General features: G+C 43.3%; 1 protein-coding gene across 1 annotated transcript in view; it reads right to left on the bottom strand.

Moving 5' to 3' along the window:
- Positions 1 to 6,721: 6,721 nt before the first annotated feature.
- Positions 6,722 to 20,673, bottom strand: part of ARHGEF17 (Rho guanine nucleotide exchange factor 17) — a 102,170-nt gene continuing 88,218 nt past the window's right edge. Inside the window, exons 17-22 of the mRNA XM_042459941.1 lie at positions 19,239 to 19,325; positions 16,464 to 16,531; positions 16,200 to 16,348; positions 14,372 to 14,546; positions 10,908 to 11,165; positions 6,722 to 9,044 (exon numbers count right to left, since the gene is read on the bottom strand). Of these exons, the coding sequence (XP_042315875.1) occupies positions 8,869 to 9,044; positions 10,908 to 11,165; positions 14,372 to 14,546; positions 16,200 to 16,348; positions 16,464 to 16,531; positions 19,239 to 19,325 (913 nt within the window). The 3' untranslated portion in view covers positions 6,722 to 8,868. The remainder of the gene's footprint in view (positions 9,045 to 10,907; positions 11,166 to 14,371; positions 14,547 to 16,199; positions 16,349 to 16,463; positions 16,532 to 19,238; positions 19,326 to 20,673) is intronic.

The raw sequence follows: 20,673 nt of genomic DNA on the forward strand, positions 1-20,673 counted from the left end.
ATTAAACTGATAAGAGGCATCTTCTAGCACCTTTGAGGTTAACTGAAAGAAAGAAGTTGGAAGCATGAGCTTTCCTAGACTTCATTCTACTTCCTCAGATGCACAGAGTGGAGTGGAAACCATTGATGTGTGAGAATGCCAATTTAAATGTGAAATCCGTTGCGTATGAAATTTCAAGGCCCATCAGCCTCCATCTGGATGGGTGCATTGGGAGCAGTTTGTTCTTGTTGTTTTTCCCCAGGTGTTGCTGTTTGTCAACAAAAGCAGAGTGATCACACAACTATCCAAACACCAAATAATTAGGCTAAATGCTCGGCCAGCGTTGGGCATAAACGTTCCTTCAGACGCCTGGAATACAGGCAAGGCTATTAAAACACTGCCAAGTTGTTTTCAGCCTTTGCTGTGGTGGCTGGGGCAAAACTGTTTTGGTTAATTTGATGCTGTTGACAGGTTTAATACGCCCGTGGCAGGCTTTTTGAATCGGTGAATACCTGGGCGGGCATGCCTGCCTCTTGAGAGAATACCTGGGCGGGCATGCCTGCCACTTGCTAACTTTGCACCTGGCACTTAACTGGCAGACTGGCATCATTAGCCTCATCTTTTTCCCTTCGTCTGCAGGGGACTTGTTTTGCCAGATGTATAGGCCTACTCTTGTTCTCTGTTAGATGAGGACAATGCTGGTACTGTTGTAAGAAGAAATGATGATGATATCTTTATGCAGGTCCTATTGGTCTTGAAGGTCCTTATCAATTTGATTGAACACTATCCTCTTCTCTCTTTAGCCATGCCACTTCAACATGGCACAGTGGTTAGGGATTGAAGCCTAGGAGAACCGGGTTCAAGTTCCTGGACTGTCCCTTGGCCTGACCTGCCTCACAGGGATCTTGTGATGAGGAAGTGGGGAGGATGAGAACTATGTTTGCCATGAATTCATTGGAGGAAAGGTGCAATATGAATCCAACTAGTAAAAAAGAATATGATGCTGCAAATACCCCTATATACATGGTATACCCAATACATCTGAGGAAGTATACTTAAGTCTATGAAAGCTCATGCTGCCAACTTCTTTCAGTCAGTCTCAAAGGTGTTACAAGATCTCTCTGCATAATGATTCTACAGTCTAACATGGCTATATCTTTGAATATGCTACATCTGCACTGCAGAAATAATCCAGGTTGACGCCACTTTAAATGCCATGGCTCAGTGCTATGGAATTCTGGGATTTGGAGTTCATTGCAGCACCAGAACTCTCTATGGAGAAGGCTAAATATCTCATAAAACTACAATTCCCAGGATTCTACAGCACTGAGCCATGGCCGTTAAAACGTGTCAAAGGGCATTAATTCTGCAGTGTGGATGCAGCCATTGAATGTGCTCTTCCCTTACAGGAAAGTGACACTTTTAAGATGCTTCTACCTTTGGAGATAAGGCTGGCTGCGACTGTAAAGCAGGAGTGGGGAAGATGAAGCCTTCCATCTGTTTTGACTGCAGTTGCCAGAATCCCTCAACATTAGCTGTGCTGCAGAGGGCTGATGGGAGTTGCAGTCCAGAACCATCTGGATTCCTTGCATGATTCCCTCCTCTGTATTTCAGACCAGGACTTGAAGCAGTTACTTTTGGGGACTAACCTCCCAGTTGAGGATTTACAGAAATTGTAGTCCCCAAAAATAACTCTTTGGCAAAAAAGTAATAGAACACCCCATCACATAAGAAGCCAAAAGGCCACTACCATGGAGACAGTTCTCCCCAAGTCTGTTGCGTACCATGTTTTCCTTAGCACAACCAGGGGGGGGGGGAAACAGAGAAAGACTTGCTGAGACTCTGATGGAAGATACACTGCACTGTCTCTTGAGGAACGGTGGCAATGTGGACCAAACCAAAATGGATCCAAATTCAGAATCATTGCAGCATTTGGGGATGAGATGCAGGAATTTCTAAGTGCCAGCCAGCCCTATAGCCATGGTGCAAAGAAAGTGCTGGGTGCTATTGGCACTGCTGAGCTGCTACATCAACGTAGTCTAAGTATCTACTCCTGGTTATATACAATGTCTTCCTGCATGGCAGGGGTTAGACTGGATGGCCCAAGGTGGTAGAAATGGACAGCTTCATACTGACTTTAACCCTGCTACGATGTGATAGAAAGAAATTTCCCAATGTATGTCTGCCCTGTATTTGCATTCTTATACCACCAGGTTGCACACTATTGTGGAATTGTAATCAATTCTAACAAAGGTGCTGCCCTTCTGTGGACCGTTATGCTACTGCCACACTGTAGCATCGATGCTTTAACTGTCATCGCTCCATCCTATAGAAACCATGGGATTTTTAGTTTGCGTGACACCAACGCTCACTGACAGAGAAGGCAAAGTAACACACAAAACTAAACACCCCAGAATCCCATAACATTGAGCCATGGCAGTTAAGATGGTATCATACTGCGTCAATTCTGCAGTGCAGATGCAACTTTTGTTGTGTTCTTCTGGACCCAGCCAGGTGGCCTCCATTTTTGCCCATGCTCTGAGCATGCCTCCTAGGATTCATGGGTGGATAGTTTTAGTAGAGAAAGAAAGAAAGAAAGAAGTGCTGTGGTGAGAAGAGTGTGGAGGCCTGACAAGTGGCAAGCCCCTGGGGTCACACTTTCCCCACCAAGGCATTTTAAAAGAAACTATTCCTGGTGTCCTATTCGAAAGATCTACAAATGGAAGCTTCTTCATTACATACAGTCTTGATATTCAGATTGTGTTGAAAGTGTTGTTGTTTTTTTAAGGGGAGAAAGTCAATACAGAGCTGCACATACATTTAATTTAAAGGAAAAAAAGGTATCTAGGATGCTTACAAAACTTAGAATTGGTTAAATACACAACTGATCTGGGATTGTGTAAAATAAATATATTTGGGGATTTTTTTTAAACTTGTGGTTTGCAGTTTCTTGAAGAAGCCATTGAGACTTGGATGGAACCAAGCAATTCACTGGTTTAATTCAGTTTTTCCTTTTGTCTTTGTTGGGTGTTCAAAAGCCAGGACTGAGCGTTCATTTGGACATATAACTCTTAAAAATACCTTGTTCCCACCGCTGAACAAGGATGCATTTGAGAAATAACACAGTTTGGCCGCACTGGTGCAGCTGCATTCTGTGGAATCCTGGGAAGGTCTTCTCCACCAAAGAGTGCTGTTCCCACCCAAAACTACAAATCCCAGGATTCTTTAAGATGGATCCATGGTAGTTAAAGTGGTATTGAACAGCATTATTATTTCTACAATGTAGATGTTCAAGCCCACAAACCTTGAAAAATGAATGTCCATTCATGTCGCCAATGCCTGTTGTTGCTTTTTCTTGAAGCGACACAAAGAGAAGCCGAGCAAAAGAAGAGATCACACAGAAAGTCTGGGTTCTGACACCAGTGACCTTTAATGACTAAGAGCCCACAGTGACGGAAAAGGGAAAATAAAATAAAACCAAACCCCAGGAATCATAATTGTAACATCTCACTGGAATTGGTCAAATTTTGGCAAGGAACGTCCTTTTGTTTTTCTCTTCCCTGTTTCGTTCTTGTCTTTAATGCGACGTTTAATAGTTATTATAACTTAAGCTGTGAATGGCACCTTCGCTTGTGTGCCCATGAAAACTTAAACAAGTATATAAAAATATGCCATTAAATTCATATCGACAATCAAAAGACTCAGGGACGTTATGTACAGAGGAGAAGCGATATATACCAATATTTACAGTAAGTCTTCAGTGGCCAAGGAGGTCAGTTAAGCCCACAGGAAAGAGACAGAGTCAAAACTTTGGAGTCAGGAAAACTGCAAGAGAAATTGGCTAGATGTCCAAGTGAACACTGCAAAGACTGTCAAAGGGCAATGCTTAGAATTGCTTCCATCATGACATCAGCGGCTGTTATTTGTTGATGATGGAGGAACGGTGTATCATGTAGTCAAACGTTCACATCTCAGCTTCCATTTTGTGTCAGGTTTCAATTCAGGAATCTTGACAACATCATGAGCCAAGTCCCGGATTATGAATAAGGCTTCCGAACACGCGCAGAGTGCTTTCTCATCATCTCTTAAGAGACAAAAAACAGAATAACCCAGCACATCCTTATCAGCAGGGTTAAGAAGCAGACCTTTTGATACCAGATGGCACTTACTCCAGGTGTGGCCAAAGAGCCATGCAGAAACTTCACCAGTGCCTTGATTTTTGAGCATGTTTGGAACACCTCCTTTCTAAGCCAAAGAGTCATATATACAATTCCAAACCCCAGCAACAAGTATCTAATCTCAAAACAAGACCAAAATAGATCTGTGAAGGATCCAACTATTTTAACCAAACTCGTAATGCAGAAAGTAGCTACACATGGGTCACAAAATCTAGGAGGAAACTGACTGTGTGGTGTCATACCTATTTCTTGTGTAGATGATGGAAGGACCATGTTGGCTAGAAGATTCTGGGAGCTGTGATCCAAAAAGTAATTTTTTCCAAGCTCCAATGTCATCTCCCTGCCAGTGAGGGCAATGGCTCCATCATTATGTTTTCCCAAAGTCAGACAGCATACCCAGCTAACCGTACTGAACATGCTGGGACCTTCTTTTGAAGTTACAGTACATTTTGATTGAACATTAAAAGGGACCCTTTGACAGTTAGAGTGGTTTGGAAATGGATCCAATTTCCTAGAGAGGTGATGGGGTCTCCTTGTCTGACCATCTTCCAAAAGGGGCTGGACATCTTCCTGCTGGGGATGCTTCAGCTGGAAATCCTGCACTGAGCAGAGGATCAGAGTCAATAGCCCATGAGGCCCCTTCCAACTCTATGATTGTATGAATGGTCTCAAATATCAGGGCTGGGATTTCTGCTGCTGCAGATGTCTTGGACTTCAACTACTAGCATCCCATAGGCTGCTCAGTTAGTGGAAGCTGCTTTTGCATGCTAACACCTCTCACCTAGGAATGTGAATCTGAAAGTGTGGCATGTCACAAATTAAGAGCACAGTTGTAAACATGACCAGACAATGGAGTTTATCACATGGGATTTTACCCATGCAGAAATGGGATTTAAAACAGGGAAATCCCACAAAAGTGGGATCATTTTCACAACACGTCACGTATTAACACGTACGGCATGGCATTGAGCATTAACGCAAAAATAAACCGCACAGAAAGTGGACAAAATTGGCTGTTTTTACTTTTGGATTCTCTTGAAAGTAAAAAATGGCAGATTTTGTCCACTTTCTGTGTGGTTTGTTTCTGCATTAATGCTCAATGCTCTTCATGAGTGTGAAAATGATCCCACTTCTGCGGGATTTTTCCTGGATTCCCAATTTTGCAGGAGATTTAGGCACTTAGCCTCCCGTGTGATAAACTCTAATGGCATCATCCCTTCCCTACTTCTCATTTTGGGACTCCAAATGATTTTTCATATCTGGTTCAGGTTCAGATCTGCCAAGTGGCTGGTACTTTCCAAAATGAAACAAACGCAATTAAGATTCTCTACTTCATGTTTTCAGTTATTTACTTTAAAATGGGAATAACAAAAGTACAGCTGGCCCTCCATATCCATGGGTTCAAGAATCCATGGATTGAGAATATTCCAAAAAATATAAATTTCAAAAAGCAAACCTCGGTTTTGCCATTTTATATAAGTGGCACCCTTTGACTATGCCACTGAATTTAATGGGACTTGAGGGTCCACAGATTCTGCTATCCATGGGGGGTCCTTGGACCAAACCCCAACAGATATCAAGGGCCTACTGTAATTTAAAAGAGTGGAAATAAGGATGCTGGCTGGAAGCACAAGTGTGGGCTTTTTGTTTGTATTTTGCAGAAATAATTCCCCCAAAAGGAAAATTGCACGCTATGCACATCAAGGACAACCATGAAGAAAGTTACATTCATATGAAGACCAGATGTTCCCATCAAGATAATGGCTGAAATCCCACACTGAACTGGAGGAGGTTTACCTGCTGGCTCAGAGAGCTGTAGTCCAAAAATATTCTGCATTTTTCCTAAGAAACATTAATAGCCAGGGGTTAGTCTGACAATTTGAACGGATGAGACATTGCCCATGTAATCCCCAAGATCCTTCTCAACCAGTATGGGGTTCTTGCAAGAGAAGAGGCTGGCTAGCAAACTCTTTGACTCTGCCTCTAGGAATCTAAACCACCTTCTGCCCCATAAGTTCTGGTAGACATCAGCAAGGATCCTATACACACTACCTGGGAGTAAGTATCGCTGAATGTGGGGCTTCCTTCTGAGTAAACATGCACAGGTTTGGGATTGTCACCGCTCCAAAAACCTGGAATGACCTCCGGAAGAGATTCACCAATTATCCTCACTCGAGGCTTTTAAAAAGGCGACAAAAACCTTTCTCTTCCAGCAGGCCTTCCCCGATTGACAATGTCCAGAACCAACTGAATCCCCCTCCTTTTATTATTTTTCTTATTTGTGGTTTGTTTATTAATTTTCTCATATTGTTATGTATTTTTAACCATGTTTTATTGTTTACTTTTATACTTGGGAGGGAGGGTTGGGCCGGGGTCTTGTGGGGCTTGTTGTTTTTATTGTTGTATACTGTATTAACTTTGCTGTTACCTGCCTTGATCCTCAAAGCGGAAGAGGCAGGATATAAATAAATATTATTCTCTGAAGATGCCAGCCAGAGATACTGGCGAAACTTCAGAAAGAAACTCTGCTAGAACATGGCCACATAGCCCAAAAAACCCACAACAACAACAACAACAACACCAACAACAAGTCTCTGGATGTGTGAGACCAAGGTCCACCTTGTTTGGAAAAATTGGCAGGTACCCTATCAACCAACAGAGGTCAGATGGTAGCTTAAAATGGGGTCCACATGGTCCCCCAGTGGAAGGTGGCCTAGCTTTTCTTCATTCTTCATACTAGAAATCTCTTCACCTTAATCTCCATGTCCAGAAGCCACCATAATATGAATGGTAGTCTAACTTCCAGTGGTTCCCAACCTTTGGTCCCCTATTTGTTTTGGACTTCAGCTCCCAGAATCTCTAATCAATTTAGCCAACAATCAGGAATTATGGGAGCTGAAGTCCAAATCTTCTGGAGGACCAAAGGTTGGGAACGTGTTTTAGAAGGATACTTCTTCCTGTGAATGTGTTGACTTTATGCTCTCCAGATGGCCAATTTATTTCTCTCGAACCAAAGATAAACCCAACCAGCCATATTCCCTGTTTTGTTTGTATCTGAAAGCCCTCTCTTTTCATTTTTTTAAAAAAATGGATAAATTAAGTGCCACTGACAGTCCAATCTTCTCCTTTCCCTTGAACATCTGGTAGCTTGCGCAGCTGACTTGGAGAATGAGTAAGATAGGATGCCTTCCCTGCCATTTTGGAGTGAGGCACCCTCTGCCTCCTCAACTTGCAAGCTGCCACTGGTAGCTAATTTTTAAGAAAAGCAAACATAAATACTGTACAAGGAGACCACGAGGACAATACAAACTGCCGCCCACATGCTCCTGTAACCCTGTGACAATATGAAGCAATATGGACAATCCTGGTAACCAGAGAGGCCTAAATAAAAGTGTTGTGGTGAGGCCTTCGCCAATAGGTCTTTGTGACCCAGCCTCCTAAGCATGTGCAGGATCTGTGGGCAAACCAGCTCAATATTGCACATTTTTTTCTTTTTAGATCCATGCTTTTGTTGCTGTCACCTTCACAGAATCCACAAAAAGTAAACTTCCTTCCACCCTCAACTTTTCTCTTTTCCCACTAAACCCTACACGCACGTGAGCGCGCGCACACACACACACACACACAATGCTCTGGAAGCCATCCTGGCTAGTGACTGTCATCAACATCACAATTTGATACAACCTACATACAGAACCACCTTTAATATCAATGTTTGGTCACAACCCTGCACTCAACACAATACAGCCCATGCACTGGGTGCCAAGGGCTGTGATAAGTGTCTACAACCTTTCTCCAAACCCCAGCTCATAACTTACTCAGAAATGGTGCAAACGCATCTCCCCACTTCTCCCCTTTTCAGAACACCTCCTCACCCCAGTCAACAATAAATAAAGGTTATTTATACATATATTTTAAAAAGACACACACATACACATACACACCCACCCACCCCCATGTTATCTGTATGCTGGAGACATGGGAGTGAATGCACTAGGGTTGTTGAGGCAATGGTGTGATTGGTTCTTGTGAGGAATACTAGAGGCTACTGTGTGCTTTCTATGTGGATGGAATATAATGGTGACATTGAGTATAGTATCTGAACAACTATATCTGGCCGAGGAGTATTGAGGGCAACCAATGGGCTGGATAAGCTGGTAAAGTTCCTACTTATATTGGGATCAGACTCTTTGGAGGTCATCCAAGTATTGTTCATACAAGCCAGCGTCTGGACTCTGAAGCTTCAGTGGATCAAAATAGAGATGTAAGAACACCCAAATGCTTCTGGGTTCAGTGTTGGGGTTTCTTACCAAGCAACACACACAAAGCAGACAATCCCTTCCTAGACAAGGCTGGGTTCTTGCATTGTTCTCTCGCTCCTTCTCTTCCTGTCCTGGAGCCTTCTGGAGTGCCTGGCGGATCTGAATAAGCCCACCTGTGCTTTTCACGCACGTACGCCACGGCACTCGTAAAAACAGCAGACGGCACAAATTGTGCAACATGGAACTGGTGGGGCAGAGGAAGGGTTGCACACCGTCCGTCCTGAGGCATTGCTCCTTCCGTGCGGTGGATCCAGGAGGCAATCGCACGTACAAAGAGACATTCAAGATGGGCAATGAGACACATCTACGAGAGCAGTACGCATTCAGGGGTGGACGGCGAAGACGGAACTGGACCTTTCCTTCTCTTCCTTTCCCCATTGGGATAGCCCTCAGACCCTCCAGAGGAGGAGATGGTTTGTGCTGTCATCCCGTCCCACTGTCTCACTGCTGTTGGTGAGTCGGAAATCCTCATAGCCATCTCCCCCGCTGATCACAAGCATCTTGGACTTGGAAGGCCGGTGCCTCAAGGAGTCCCTCTTCTCCAAGTCATTGGACTTCTCTGCACCTAAGTAGTGGAGGAACAGTAAAACGGCATGTGTTACTCTCTGTAACACAATTGGAGCCACGTAAGAAAAACACATGTAATTTGCAGGTAAGTATGGGGCCCCCTTGATATCCTCTACTTCCAACATCTTCCATGGATATAGGGTGACCAGATATCAGAACTGCAAAAGAGGACAAGGCACCGCAAAATGTAGAATATTCATGAAAAATGTAGAACATTACAAAATAAAAGCTAAATATAAATACAAATTCATTTCATATGGTTTATTTACAGCTATATTACATATACTGTATTTTAGGATACATTCTGGGCTCTGTTTTGAATACAGTTCAACAATTACTCTGGGTACATCTACCCTGAGAAATACAGTCAGCCCTCCTTATACATAGATTTTTTATCCATGGATTCAAGCATCCACAGCTTGAAAATATTCAAAAAAAGTATGAATTCATGTTTAAAAAAACATTGATTTTCCATTTTATATAAGGGACACCATTTTGCTCTGCAATTGTATTTAATGGGGCTCGAGCATCCACGGATTTTGTTATTCATGGGGGATCCTGGAACCAAACTCCAGCAGATAACAAGGTCCCACGGCAATACAGCTTGACACCACTTTAATTGCCAAGGTTCCATCCTGGGATTTGTAGTTTTGTGAAGCATCAGTACTCTTGGCCAGAGAAGGTCAAAGATCTGGTTAAACTACAAATCCCAGGATTCCATAGGATTGAGCTACAGCATTTAAAGTAGTGTCAAATTGTGTTATTTCTACAGTGTAGATGCACCCTAAATGTTTTTTGTGGGTTTTTCAAGCTCTGTGGCCATGTTCTAGAAGAGTTTCTTCCTGGCGTTTCGCCAGCATCTGTGGCGGGCATCTTCAGATAATGGTTGCCTTCTCTAAAGATGCCAGCTACAGATGCTGGTGAAACGTCTAGGACATTTCCACTCTGGTAGCTTTTAAGAAAGCACTCAAGACGGATCTCTTCCGGCAGGCCTTTCCAACCTAGTTACCCTCCCCAGATATAGAGATATTTGTCCCCTCATCTGTCTATTTCCCCCCGCCAATGTTTCTGCCTATTTTTTGGTTGTTCAATGTTTTTAATGTTTTTAATGTTTTAATATTATTACTGTTTAATTCTGTTTTAGTACTGGGAATGGGGGGTGGTGGTAGGTCTTGGGTTTGATTTTTTAACTCTATTGTAATTTGTTGTATTTTATTGTTGTAACCCGCCCGGATTCTTCATGATTGGGCGGGCTAGAAACAAATCTATTATTATTATTATTATTATTATTATTATTATTATTATTATTATTATTATTATTATTGCCACATAGCCCGAAAACCCCACAAAAAACCATGGATGCCAGCCATGAAAGCCTTCGACTTCGCACCCTAAATGTTTCTTAAATTGGTCTTCCACTCTTAGTATTGAACTCAAGAAATTATGAACACTGCCCAGGATTCACCAGAGAGAGAATCTAGTGAGCTCAACTCAGAAACACACTTCCAGCAAACAAAAGCCTGCTTTAAAATTATATATGTACTCTTATGAATGTATTTTAGTGGTTTTATAGTAGTATATTTTAACTGTGGGTTTATGAATTTTTATACTATTTTCTATTCCAACATGCTGTACCCCTGTCTTGGGCCTTGAGGAGAGGCAGGAAAGAAATATTATTACCAGATCAACACCTGGAAATTACACCTCCCACCTTCTGTCACACTTCCATATGTTTTCTATGCCAGGCTTGTGACAACCCACTTTCTGTCTCATATCCATGCATTTTCTATGTCAGCCCTGTGCCAACCCACCTTGTGTCCCATTTCCATGCATTTTCTATGACAAGCTTGTGCCAACCCACCTGGATCCCTGGGCAATGGAAAGAGGATATCAAAGCCTTCAGGTAAGTCAACAGAGGTGAGGAACCGGACATGTCCTGTGTGTCCTTGAGAAAGGCCCACCGGCAAAGGCTGAGTCTTCAAGGAGGTGGCATTGGCTGTGATGGAGAGTGTCAGCACCACTCCTGCACTGGTCCCAATCCAGAGCAGGTCCTTGCATGCCAAGAGGGCAGTGATGCGCAAGCAAGCAGCTTTGTGCTGGCGTATAATGGCATCCGAACCTGTGCACCACCAAATGAGAAAGCAATGATTACCCATCTTCTTACAAAGCATTACACTGTACTGTATTCCTTTGCTTACAGAATACCCTGCTTTCCCCACCAAAGATGACACTCAGAGGTTTATGAAATAAAAATATTAGCTTAAAAAAACCACACACAGAGGTAAAAAGGATAGAAAAAGTCACGTTTTACCCCCTTCTGCCATGCAGGAATACACACTCAAAGCTATCCTGACTGATGGTAATCCAGTCTCTGAAAACCTCCAAAGAAGGTTTAACAGCCACAGAGAACTTGACAGTTTTGGATGGAGCAGAAGGAGCTATCAGATAACTTCTTGTGCCCTATCCAAAACAAAACAGACACACACATAACCTTGAGTTATGCACATGTATGCCAGCTAACAGGATTCTGGCCATTAGTTCTTCTTACTGTAGGGTAGTGTTCCAACCATAGATGTGCATGGTGGCAAGACAGGCCTGGCTAGGTAACTTCTGGTTAAGTTGAAAGTTGAAGCCAAAACCAGGAGGAGAAAGGAGGCTCAACATGATTCCAGGATTAAATGAATGTTATTGTCTCATGTGAAAAGCCCTTGACATTTGGACAAGTCACCTTCCTCAGGAGTGATGACAACAAGAATTACATTAAGAATTCTGATGATTAAAACAATAAACTTACATAAGGTTTGCAAATCAGTGCTCTTAATATAACAATTGCCATCACCTCCCATAGAATGTTTAAGAAGGCGGCATGTCATAATGTGCAGGGAATAATGTGTCAAAAATAAACATTATTTCACTTTTGAGTATCACCTTGAAGCATCTTCCTTCTCTTCCAGCACTGTATTTTTTTAATGTGGCCCTCTTATTTCCTTTTCTCAGTATCACTTCTGCACCCACCTTTCCCCAGAGACACAAGAATCTCAACCAAGATGTGCTTCTCCCCACTACAATAATTATCCAAGGGAGATCAAGCTGTTTCAAGGATGGCTAAAGATGATTAACTGGGGATTTGAATCCAGGTCACCCTGGCCTAAGTCCAGCACTCTGTCCAGTGTAGACTAGGTCCCAGGTCTTAGCTTCACTCTTACACTAAATATTCAAGGAAGCTTCAGAAGAGAAGGTAATTTCATAAATATATATTTATTTGAACTCAGGAGAGCTTCTTTGCATCTTTGCACGCAGGGTCTGGAAATTATGTCCTATGAGGAGTGGCTTAGGGAGCCTGGAGAAGAGAAGGTTAAAGGCGACATGATAGCCATATTTAAAATTTGAAATGTTCTCATACTGAGGATGGAGCAAGCTTGTTTTCTGTTGCTCCAGAGAATATGGATTTAAGCTACAGTAAAAGAGATTCCACCTCAACATTAGGAGGAACCTGGAAGAACATGATGGTAAGGCTTTTTGACAGTGGAATATGCCTTGGAGTGTGAAGTCTCCTTCTTTGGAAGTTTTCAAACAGAGGCTGGATGGCCATTGGTAGGGAGTACTTTGATAGTATATTCCTGCAAGGGAGAAGGTGATTTGACTGGATGGCCCTTGGGATCTCTATGAAAGAATCCCTGGTATCTATAGACCAGAGTTTAGAAAAGTTACTTTTTGGATTATAGCTCCCAGAATCCCCTAGCCACAATGCTGGGAGCTGCAGTCCCTAAAGTAGCATTTCAAAGTGACACTGATCTCTTCTTAAGCTGCATGGACAGGAAAATGAATGAGATAATTGTGGAAGTGGGTGTTCAGCTGTTCCTCTCCACCACCAAATGCATTCAGGCAGCCTCTGGACCTTATCACACATGGGGGGGGGGGGGGTTTGCAGCTCAGATCCGCAGTCACTCCTGTTCTAGCAATGCAAAGCATGATGTTTTTTTACACCAGATCCAGAGTCACTCCTCTCTAGCAATTCGGATTGAGGTTAAAATGTGATGTTTTTCCACACCTGGTTGCCTTTCTGTTGTCCTTCCGAAGTGAGGGGCAAGCGAACTCAGTTCGATCCCAAGCAAGTCACGTGATGCGGACTCAAGCAAAGGGGAGTGAGTGCACATTGTATTACCACACCAGAGCATACTTTGAGGGTTCAACGATTTGAATTGGCACCCTTGCACATGCTCAGTGGGGGTTTGGACGCTGCCCTCCTTCCCTGCCCCCTCCTTAGCTGTCATTCTTCATCGGGGTCTAAGAGAAGGCAGGGGATGATGGGATAGGTCGCGGGGGGTCCCTGGAGCCAGGATTGGGATGCAGGAGAAGGCAGGAGATGATGGGGGAGGTTGCTGGGGGTCCCTGAGGCCAGGATCGGGATGCAGGAGTAGTCAGGGGATGATGGGATAGGTTGCTGGGGGTCCCTGGGACCAGGATCGGGATGCAGGAGAAGGCAGGGGATGATGGGATAGGTCGCTGGGGGAACCTGAGGCCAGGATTGGGATGCAGGAGCAGTCAGGGAATGATGGGATAGGTCACTGGGGGTCCCTGGGGCCAGGATCGGGATGCAGAAGAAGGCAGGGGATGATGGGATAGGTCACTGGGGGTCCCTGGGGCCAGGATCGTGATGCAGGAGCAATCAGGGGATGATGGGATAGGTCACTTGAGGTCCCTGGGGCCAGGATCGGGATGCAGGAGCAGTCAGGGGATGATAGGATTGGTGGGAGACTGAAGTAGGGAAGCAGATCAGGGTCTAGGAGAAGGCAGGGGATGATGGGATTGGTGGGAGGCTGAAGGAGGGGAGCAGATCCGGGTCTAGGAGGACACAGGGGACGCAGGGGATGATGGGATCGGCTGGTTGGTAGAGAGGAGGAGATGGCATGAAGGAGGAGGAGGGGGATGACGGAGCAGGACGCAGGGACCAAGGAGGTGGCATCGGAGTGCTTTCCACACCAGACCAAATCGCAGTGCAATCTAAGGGAGCCTGGAAGCGAATTCTGTGGAGTCACTTTTTTTCCGTTTTTACCAAAATGAGGGGTGACTTCAGAAACACTGCTGAAGCAATTCGCAAGTAGGTCCCATAGAAATCAATGGTGTCTGATAAAACAGTCCCTTTATGACATGAAACCGCATCATTGGAAGTTCAATCACTTCAGAAGTGAGCTGGAACTGAGCAAGAAAAACACCAAAAAGCTCTGTGTGATATACTCCTCTGTGTAGACGCCAAGCCCAGTGATCCTGAGTTATCCCTCCTCCCTCTCAAAAGCTGTGTCTCATGGCAATTCTTGTTCTTACCTGCCAACATCTTGTGGACTGGAGGAGTGATGTCCACTTCAGCCAACTGATCATAGCTGGCAGGATGGTACAGCCTCACCTGGGCACTGCCCTGGAGTGTGACCCAGACCCCCACGCTGGAGCTGACCATGCAGGTCACGCTGCGGTGGCTGTCTTGTCCAACATGAAATGTGTGCTGCAAAAGAGAGAGAATGGATGAAGACTGGAGAAAACTGGGTGATGTTATTTGCGTTTGGGCTAGTGAGCTTAACTGAATGGCTAACTCTGATTCTGGCTGAGGATCAGGCCTGAAATCCATGTGAATTTCAGCTGCTAACTAGTGCTGAGTCCCCTCTCCAGAGCAGAATCATTATCATCCCTAAAGTTGTCTTTTCTCCAGAATTAAAATGCTGGGTTAAAGATGCTTCTTTGAAAATGTGAACATCCCAGGGAGTCTGGCCCAGGCAGTGCTTGAACTGAGATATTTCAGTTCAGGACAGAGAAAAGGAAGCGGTGTTCCTCTTTCAAAACATGTTAGCTTTATCCCAATTTTTGTTGTTGCTGTGTGCCTTAAAGTTGTTTCTGAGTTATGGTGACCCTATCATTTTCGTGGCAAGTTTCTTCAGAAGGGGGTTACCCCTGCCATGCTCTGAGGCTGAGAGTATGTGACTTGCCCAAAGTCACCCAGTGGGTTCTTATGGCAGAGCTTGGATGAAAACCCTGGTCTCCTGAGTCATAGTCCAGTGCTCAAACTACTCCACCGCATTAGTTCCCTGGACCCCAATTTTAACACTTTAAAAATGATAGGTATTTTTTCTCTATTTTTCTCTCACTCCAAACATTTGTTTTCAGTGGGAACAAAGACAACTAGTTAGATGGTCCCATGGTCTCTGAGTCCCACCTGTTGTCTCCTATGATGCATCCTACAATCATCTGCACTTATCTATTCACCTACGCAGTGGTTTTCCACTTCTGGCCCTCCAGATGTTTTTGACTCCATCTCCCAGATTCTCTCATCATTGGCCATGCTGGCAAAGGTATCTGGGTGCTGAAGTCCAAAACAGCCCGAGTATGAAAGGTTGAGAATCTCTGACTTACAGGCTAGTTTCCTTTGCCAAACTGGTCTTGCCTCTTCATTTCCATACACATTGGCCAGTTCACAATGCCTTTCTTCCCTAATGACCATTCTTGAAACTGGACTTGCTTTTTCATTTTCATGCACAAAGAATTTTGAATTTGAATTGACATTCTCACATACCATTGGCATATATAGGTCTGTCCCTGGTTTCCACTCCACTAAATGCATCTGAGGAAGTAGACTGAAGTCTATGAAAGCTCATGCTGCCAACTTCTTTTTCAGTTAGTCTCAAATATGCTACAAGATCTCTCTACATACTGAATCTACAGATTAACATGGCTATATCTCTGAAAAATGCATGTTAGTGCATTGGTGAAGATCTGAATTGAGATGGAAAGCCTGGCAAAACGGTACCAGAGCTTGGAAAAGTTGTTTTTATTTGAACGCCAGCTCCCAGAATCCTCCAGGTAGCACAGCTTCAGACCATATGTAATAGCAATAGGAACAGCATTTACATTTCTATACTGCTTCATAGTGAACTCAGCACTCTCTAAGAGGTTTACAATCTGCAAGACAACTAGTTGGTTACTCATTTTACTGACCTACGAGAGGATGGAAGGCTGAGTCAACCTTGGACCATGGGGTTGAACTCCCAATCTTGTGACTGCAGCACTGGCATTTAACCACTGCACCACCGGAGTTATTTAGTATTTACTTATTCATTGTAAGAGAGAGTGACAGACTTGGAAGGTGACATGCTTTCTTCCTTACCTCCTGCTGCAATGTGGATGTGTTGAGGATGATGACTCTGTTCTGGCATCCGCACCACAGCCGTCCACTCACAGCTACCATCTTGGTTACGGGGCTTCCTGGAGAGCCCAGCGAGAGGGATTTGGAGTTCTGAGAGTCCCAAAACCGTCCTGCCATGGAGACAAAAAGAGAATGAGAGACGGAAGAAAAAGAAAGAAGAATTCACCCTGCCTCCTTTACACTGTAAACGCAGCCTTAAAGCAGCTCTCCAGTCAAACCCTTTACCTGCTTCTCTCTGGTAGGCAACAAGCTCTCCATTGGCCAGGGACACAAACACCTGGTTATCGAGGTACCTGTAGGGAAAGGGATGGCATAATAAGAATAGGAATATTTATTTCTTACCCACCCCTCCTCATCGGATCAAGGTGGGGAACATCAACAATTAGCAGACAAAGAACATCAGTTAAGAAGACATCAGTTAAAATACACATCAATTTAAAAGATCAAATAAGATGTACACATATTAAAACAATCCACATTAAAGATTCATCATTTAAAATTTAAAATAATCTGGATAAGCCTGCCAAAAGAGATTGTTTTTTAATGCTTTTTAAAATTCAGACAGCGTATTCAGCTGTCGAATCTCTACCAGCAGGTCATTCCTGAAGAATCACAGAATCATAGAGTTGGAAGAGACTGCAAGGGCCATCCAGTCCAACCCCATTCTGACATGCAGGAACTCTAAATCAAAGCATCCTCAACAGATAACCATCTAGCCTCCATTTAAAGACCTCTAAGGAAGGAGACTCCACTACTCTCCGAGGAAGGTGTTCCACTGTCAAACAGCCCTTACTGTCAGGAAGTTCCTCCTAATGTTGAGGTGTAATCTCTTTTCCTGCAGCTTGCACCCATTGTTCTGGGTCCTGTTCTCTGGAGCAGCAGAAAACAAGCTTGCTCCCTCCTCAACAAGACATCCCTTCAAATATTTAAACAGGGTGATCATATCACCTCTTAACCTTCTCTTCTCCAGGCTAAACATCCCCAGCTCCCTAAGAAAAAAAAAAATCCTCTGGCTGATAGTTGCCAATCTAATCCTGGCTGACTGGAATAAATGTCTGCCAGAGGACCTGAGCATATGGGGTGGATTATACAGAAGGAGGTGATTCTGCAGGTAATCAGGACCCAAACCATGTAGTATCAATTATGGTATCAAGCAGAATGAGCAAAATGACAAGGGACTTACTGGAAGACAAGGTTGAACATGGTTATTCTTATTCACACTGTCACAATTCCCAATATATCTGTATTTTAAAAAGTCATAGAATAATAGAGCTGGAAGAGACCACAAGGGCTATCCAGTCCAACCTCCTGCCATGCAGGAAAGTCGATAAATATCTGGGAGAAATTTTGGCTTAAAAGATGCATTCATACTTGCCCAGAGCATGATAAATTAAATATGTAAGTCTTCATCCACTGGAAATAATCCAGTTTCATAGCACTTTAACTGCCATGGCTCAGTACTATGCAATTCTGAGAACTGTAGTTTTGTGAGACATTAACTTTTTCTGCCATAGAGCTCTGATTCCACAGCAAACTACAGTTCTCAGAATTCCATAGCACTGAGCCATGGCAGTTAAAGCAGTGTCAAACTGCATTATTTCTGCAGTGCAGATGCAGCCTAAATCTTCTCTATTTTATTTTTCCATATCAAAATGAATGATTTCAAAAGTTTTCTCCCTGTTGGGTGAAATTTTGTTGTTGTTGTTGTTGCAACCCTAATACAGTACAAATCTATCATGGGGTTTTCTTGGCACATTTCTTCAGAGTGGGTTTGTCATTTCCATCCTCTGAGGCCGAGAGAATGTAACTTGCCCAGAGTCACCCTGTCAGTTTACATGGCTGAGCTGGGATTCAAACCCTGGTCTCCAAAGTCATAATCCAATGCTCAAATCACTACACCACACTGGTGTGGCATGATATTACAAGACTTTTAATGCATTTTAGGATGACTTTATTGCAAATTTAGGCTGTTTTTTGTGAAAAACCTGTTTTCACAACTTTTATGCAATTTGGGGGGGGGGGGTGCAAAACTCCAGGGTTACATTTGCGGGGGGGGGGGGGAGCTCCAAATTGCTAAACTTATCATGGTTGCTGGCCCTCTTTTTTAGAGGAGTGCTTCCATGTATCAAGATATCCTATCTCATCAAGGATGAGAAAATTTGCAAATATTATTTACATTTCTACTGCAAAACCAACCAGCTGCTGGTTTCTCCTGGAAATGAACCCATTTATTCCTTAGGCAATGAAGAGACGGCAACATGAATCTTGCATGAAGACAATGGTGTCCTGTCATCACTGGATGGTAGCTTTGAGGCTGTGTTATGCTATGGTACACATTTGTGCTTTTCTCTATTGGCTTATCTGTCACCGCTGCTTCCATGTGGATTTGCAGCTGCTCAGAAATAAATGCAGCACATGATATAGTTAACCAAGGATTCTTGACACCCGAAGGTGAACTATTCCACTCATAGAGGTGAAAAGCCAGTTACAGGGTGGCAATCTTTTCCATTGCTGACACACTCCTTCCTACTAAGAAAAAGAGTGAACATGCACAATTTCCCACATGTTTCATAAATTGTTCTGGTTTTGCTAGTAAATGGTGGAGCAAGGAATCTAGTCACTCACTGTTTAATCACTAAAAACTCTTATGCAAAGGGAACTTATAGCACTTTTAAGACTAACTGAGCGAAACACGTTGTAGCATAAGCTTCCGTAGGCTTGGTCTAATAATACTACAACTTCTTTCACACAATTATTCTTAAAGATGCTACAAGTTCTCTTTGCATACTGATATTTCAGAGTAACATGGCTATGTCTCTGAATTCTCCTAAAAATCCTGTTCAGCTCCTTCTGGATTCTTCCGTTTTGCACGCACATTTCCAGTCATATGGACTAGAGACCTACTTTCAAAGCAATAAAATTTGATGTCCTCAGGAAGCTGGATTCTGTGTTCACTGTTAAATTCTCCAGAATTGCACTGGGTTTAGTTTTGATACTTACAGAATACATGTCACAGATGCTGAATGTTGCATCTTCATGCTATTCTTCCGGTTGCGGATATTATCTGAAGACTGGTAGACATGGATGCTGAAATCCAAAGAGAAGGAAGGAAGATATGAGATCCTGAATGGATCTAAGACAGTAAAAAGAAACAAGGGGCTGTATTGAATTGGTGTAATCTGCTGGTAAAATATAACTCCCTGGAGTAGACTTCCTCTGCAAAGCCACAGCGATCTTCCAGTTCTCCAAAGCAAATAATTGTTGTTGCTGTTATGTGCCTTCAGGTCAATTCTGACTTATGTGTCCTTATCGTAGGATTTTCTTGGCCAGATTTAGGCTACATCTATATTGTAGAAATAATGCAGTTCGACACTGCTGTAGCTCCATCCTATGGAATCGTGGGATTTATAGTTTTACAAGGTTTTCAGCCTTCTCTGCCAAAGAGAGCTGGTGCCTCACCAAATTACAAATCGTGAGGCCATAGCAGTTAGTGGCGTCAAACTGCATTATTTCTACAGTGTAGATGTACCCTTAGTCTGAGGAGGCTGGCCATTACCTTCTTCTAAGGTGGAGAGAGCAGGAATTGCCTACGGTGGGTTACAATGGCTGAATGGGGATTTGAACCCTGGTCTACCAGAGAACTAATCCAACACAAAAACCACTTTGCCATAAAGCCAACCATACTGGCTTCCTACAATCACTGGCTGATACTTCCCTCTATCTTTTATAATACCTTTGAAGATTTAAAAACATCCCAGCAGCCTAATTAATGACCAAGGCAGTTTAGATGTCTACAGTTTCTTCTGTGGACCTCCCCAGGTTTGCTCCCAATGCAGTTTGTAACCCATCTTTTTCCCTATTGTGCATTTTGGTTTGCCCAGTAAAGGTATCACTGTTTTGTAGATTTTGGATTTTATTGTACTTTCTTATATGGCCAACACAGTTGCCCATGGATATGTTTCCTGGATGTAAAGACATAACATTTTAGCCACTACAGGGCAATCCTAAAGGGTGAACCAATAGACTGGGACTTTACTATTTGAGGTTTCAACTGCAATTTGGGACTGCATTGGCATATTATACCTTAACAACACATAAATGTTTTCCTGATGCAAAAACATGGAGGCTTCCTGATAAATTCATTGTTCTCTTCCTAAGAAAGGGGCTTGTGGTCTCACAATGGATTCGAGACAAAATGGATCTCCAAGGCAGTAGCTCTTTGTCTTGCTAATGGAATTTAAAGTTTATTCCCTGGACTTTAAGGATTTCCTAGTACATACGTGACCATAAGGAGGAGTGCCCTGCCTGCACCCATACCATCTGAACGGAGACAACAACCACAACATCTTGACAAAATGCAGGCCTGTGACTAATATTGTCATCTTTTCTCTCTCTATCCTGTATCCTTTTTAATACCTTTGCCTGGTGAAGAAGC

This window comes from Sceloporus undulatus, chromosome 3 (assembly GCF_019175285.1).
Source record: "Sceloporus undulatus isolate JIND9_A2432 ecotype Alabama chromosome 3, SceUnd_v1.1, whole genome shotgun sequence".
NCBI classification, from domain to species: Eukaryota; Metazoa; Chordata; class Lepidosauria; order Squamata; family Phrynosomatidae; genus Sceloporus; species Sceloporus undulatus.